Below are 1,449 nucleotides of genomic sequence, written 5' to 3'. Positions count from 1 at the left end.
GCCGAAGTCATCTTTCTCTTCAGCCACCACATTTTGTGATTGCTATTTAGCCCCTTTGTCTGTGTCCGAATTTTTAGTGCGGCCTACTGTTGGGTCCTTCGGTGCAGGTTCTTTTGGTGCGCTTTTTCTTGCTCGAACATCTCTTTGGGGTTGTTCTATCCCTCGGATTATTTTTATCCCATCGGGAGTTGGAAATTTAAGCATTTGGTATAATGTGGAAGGTACTGCTCTCATCACGTGTATCTAAGGTCTCCCGAACAAGGCATTGCACTTCATATCTCCATCAATAACGTAGAACTTTGCGTGTTGCACAACTCCGGCTGCGTTCACAGGCAAGGTAATCTCTCCTTTAGTGGTTTTACAGGCCATGTTGAACCCGTTCAAGACCCAGGTTGTTGGTATGATTTGATCCAACATACCCAGTTGTTCGACGACCTTCCATCCGATGATATTTGCCAAGCTACCTGGATCAATTAAAATACGTTTAACGTGAGTTTTATTTATAAGTACAGAGATTACCAAGGCGTCATTGTAAGGCTGGGTGATGCCTTCCACTTCCTCGTCGCTGAATGAAATAAATCCATCCGGTACATAATCCCTGCTCCTATTTTCCCTCGTGATAGAGAACTTCGTTCTCTTCATGACAGGTCTTTGAGGTATTTCAACCCTGCCAATGATCATGTTGATTACATGTTAGGGCTCCTCCGGCTCAACCTTTTTGTTGCCTTCCCTGTTCTTATAGTTATTCCTACCTCGTTCACTCAAGAATTCTCAGAGGTGGTCGTTCTTGAGCAACCGGGCTACTTCATCTCTTAATCCCCTGCTGTCATTGGTCCGATGTCCATGGGTACCATGATAGTCATATATCATTTTTGGATCCTGCTGTGAAGGGTCGGTTCGAAGTGGTCTTGGCCTGCTCCTTCAATTTTTCCAATAGCAGCCACTAGGGCCGATGAGTCGATGTTGAAATTATATTCCCACAATCTAGGGCTTTCTCCGGTACTTGAGATTGCGGCGACGTTATTTTTGTACTGGAGGCCCCTGCTTGACGAACCTCGGTCATTCCGCCTGTCTCCTCGATCGATCCGCCTGTCTCCTCGGTTCATGCTAAGTCCTGGGGTACTCCTGCTTTTCTCTGACCGGAAGTCGGGCCTCACAGACGGGTAAGGATGATACATGTCCAGAGGGTTGTATTTCGGCTCAAATGCGATTTTTGATCTGTCGTTCCTTGTCCGGGTTACTGGACCCGGTGGGAGCCCAAGCTGATCATCCTTTACTCTGATTTTTGATTTGTATCTATTGTGCACATCTGCCCAAGTTGTAGCACTGAATTCTAATAAATTTTCCTTCAGTTTGAGGGATGCGTTGGAACTTCTGGGATTAAGTCCCTTCGTGAATGCTTGATCGACCCATTCGTCAGGGACCGGGGTTAACAGCATTCTTTCTGCG

The 1,449-nt window shown here is 46.3% G+C and overlaps 1 protein-coding gene across 1 annotated transcript; it reads right to left on the bottom strand.

Annotated features, from left to right (window-relative positions):
* Positions 1 to 243: 243 nt before the first annotated feature.
* LOC132054186 (uncharacterized) lies at positions 244 to 681 on the bottom strand. The gene has a single exon (XM_059446236.1). It carries the CDS (start codon positions 679 to 681, stop codon positions 244 to 246), a length of 438 nt encoding a protein of 145 aa, XP_059302219.1.
* Between the last annotated feature and the right edge of the window lie 768 nt (positions 682 to 1,449).

The sequence above is a fragment of the Lycium ferocissimum genome, chromosome 4 (assembly GCF_029784015.1).
Source record: "Lycium ferocissimum isolate CSIRO_LF1 chromosome 4, AGI_CSIRO_Lferr_CH_V1, whole genome shotgun sequence".
NCBI lineage: Eukaryota > Viridiplantae > Streptophyta > Magnoliopsida > Solanales > Solanaceae > Lycium > Lycium ferocissimum.
The sequence above is the reverse complement of the archived record's forward strand: the minus strand, read 5'-3'. Positions and strand labels throughout refer to the sequence as shown.

Excerpts from the sequence above, each read along its gene's own strand:
- LOC132054186 (XM_059446236.1), bottom strand. The coding sequence starts at position 681 with ATGATCATTGGCAGGGTTGAAATACCTCAAAGACCTGTCATGAAGAGA.